The 2,175-nt window shown below is 44.5% G+C and overlaps 1 protein-coding gene across 1 annotated transcript; it reads left to right on the top strand.

The window, feature by feature from the left end:
* Positions 1 to 506: 506 nt before the first annotated feature.
* Positions 507 to 1,445, top strand: LOC142014084 (olfactory receptor 5AR1-like). The gene has a single exon (XM_074996109.1). The coding sequence runs from the start codon at positions 507 to 509 to the stop codon at positions 1,443 to 1,445; it is 939 nt and encodes a 312-aa protein (XP_074852210.1).
* The last annotated feature ends 730 nt before the right edge of the window (positions 1,446 to 2,175 follow it).

Below are 2,175 nucleotides of genomic sequence, written 5' to 3'. Positions count from 1 at the left end.
TAAAGTCTGCCATAGGGCATTTGCAGACCCAAAAAAGCTTAATAAACACAGTTGGTGAGTGGTACCCGAAAGGACATTGCAAGCCATAGAGCTCACCTTCCACAAACAGGGCAGAAAGATTGACAATCATTTGCTCTCACCACTTCTTGAGTTAAGTAGTAATCCCATCAGACTGAGAAGGTTTTCACCCTGATTCTCTCGCTGTAGATTCACCAGTCACTGTTTGTTTCTTGGTTTAGTAAACAGGAAGTTTTGCGGGTGGGAGGGTGTGATTAACCTGGTGTGTCCTTGTGTTTGTACTAGGTGTGCATTATATTGAACACCTGGACTGACAATCTCTGAACATCTGGCTCTGTGGACATCTGACTCCCCGGAGTTGGTAACGGTACCCGTTAAAAAACTGATCTCCATTTTTCTTCACTTAAATTGTTACAGAGAACGGGTGGGTTTCCTGAGCCACCCACCTTCCCACTTCACTGCAGCTGCGTGAACTCTGCTCAGAGGAGATGGAAAAGGGAAATCACTTGGTGGTAACCGAGTTCATTCTCTCAGGACTGACATATCGTCCAGAACTGCAGGTCTCTCTGTTTGGGGTGTTCCTACTGAAATATGTTCTCACCGTTATGGGGAATGGGGGCACAATATTGTTAATCACGATTGACCTACAACTTCACACCCCCATGTACTTTTTCCTCAGGAATTTGTCTTTCTGCGATCTCTGCTATTCCTCAGTAATTTCCCCTAAGATGCTGGTGAATTTCTTGGCTGAGAGGAAAAGCATTTCTTACACTGCTTGTGCTGTGCAAATGTATTTCTTTATTACTTTTGTGGTCATTGACAGTCTCTTGCTGGCAGTGATGGCGTATGACCGTTATGTGGCCATCTGTAGCCCACTGGGCTATAGGGTCACCATGTCTAGGCAGCGTTGTAACTTTCTGGTGGGTGGTGTCTGCACGGTGGGGTTGGTGGATGCACTGATACTCACGTGTTTTACATTTCGGCTCTCGTTCTGCCATTCAAATATCATCAGTCATTATTTCTGTGACATCCCCCCACTGATGGCGCTCTCCTGCTCTGACACCCACGTCAATGAGATTGTGCTGTTTGCTTCCATGTGCAACACTGTGGTGAGCAACATTGTGACAATCCTCCTCTCCTATGTCTGTATCATCTCCACCATCGTGCAGATCCGCTCTGCTGAGGGCCGGCGCAAAACCTTTTCCACCTGCACTTGTCATTTGACTGCGGTGGTCATGTTTCATGGCACTCTCCTTTTTATGTATTTCCGACCCACCTCCAGCTATTCCATGGACACGGACAAAATAGCTTCAGTGTTTTACACACTGGTGATCCCCATGTTGAACCCCCTCGTCTACAGCCTGAGGAACAGGGAGGTGAAGGACGCCCTGAGGAAAGCAATCAATAATCTTCTAACCATGTCTTGAATTTGTTCATCTTAGTGCTGACAGATGATGAGGAGGGGATAAAACTGAATTCTGTTCCCTGACCATTGCAATGTCATTTCAGAGTCTGTGGTAGTTTTGTTCATTATCATGTTGTTCATATTGCTAATCTGTTTGTATTCCAACAGGGTCTGCAGGCCACACAGAGATCAGGGCTTCTAGTCTTCATTCGGCTTTTCACCCCACAAAATTAAAGGAGGACTCTTTTTTACATATATGAGTGTATACATGCATGTAGTTTCTTTGAAACTGGGGGAAAAAGAGCAGGGCATCAAATTTCCTTCTTTGTAACTAGTTTAGTTTCTTTGTAGTTGGGTTGGTTCCATTATGATGTGTGTGGTTTCTACGGCTGAAGCAAAGGGAATTGCAGAGATTTTCACTTGGTATATGTCCATACACTATTAGGAAAAATCTGATTTCCATCACAGTGGCCTTCACTTCATGTTATGAGAACAACAAATCAAATAGCAGCAGGGTTTCTAGGAGAGAGCGCAGCGTGTTCCTACTCTGTAAGAGTCTGCCCTGAACAATCTAGCACATTAAGTGTGATTTTTTCTGCAACATAAATTAAACAGAGATATAAAATGATACCAGGCACTCGATATTTATGCACCATCAGTGGGTTTGCTCTGGGTAGTTGCTCTTAGTGCTTTTGGAATATAGAGTAGAGACACTGAAGCATAGGAATTCTCGGAGTGGCATGGCTCAGTGA

Source organism: Carettochelys insculpta, chromosome 6 (genome assembly GCF_033958435.1).
Source record: "Carettochelys insculpta isolate YL-2023 chromosome 6, ASM3395843v1, whole genome shotgun sequence".
NCBI classification, from domain to species: domain Eukaryota; kingdom Metazoa; phylum Chordata; order Testudines; family Carettochelyidae; genus Carettochelys; species Carettochelys insculpta.
Note: the sequence above shows the minus strand (reverse complement) of the source record. Positions and strands in the feature narration are given on the sequence as shown.

Excerpts from the sequence above, each read along its gene's own strand:
- LOC142014084 (XM_074996109.1), top strand. The coding sequence starts at position 507 with ATGGAAAAGGGAAATCACTTGGTGGTAACCGAGTTCATTCTCTCAGGA.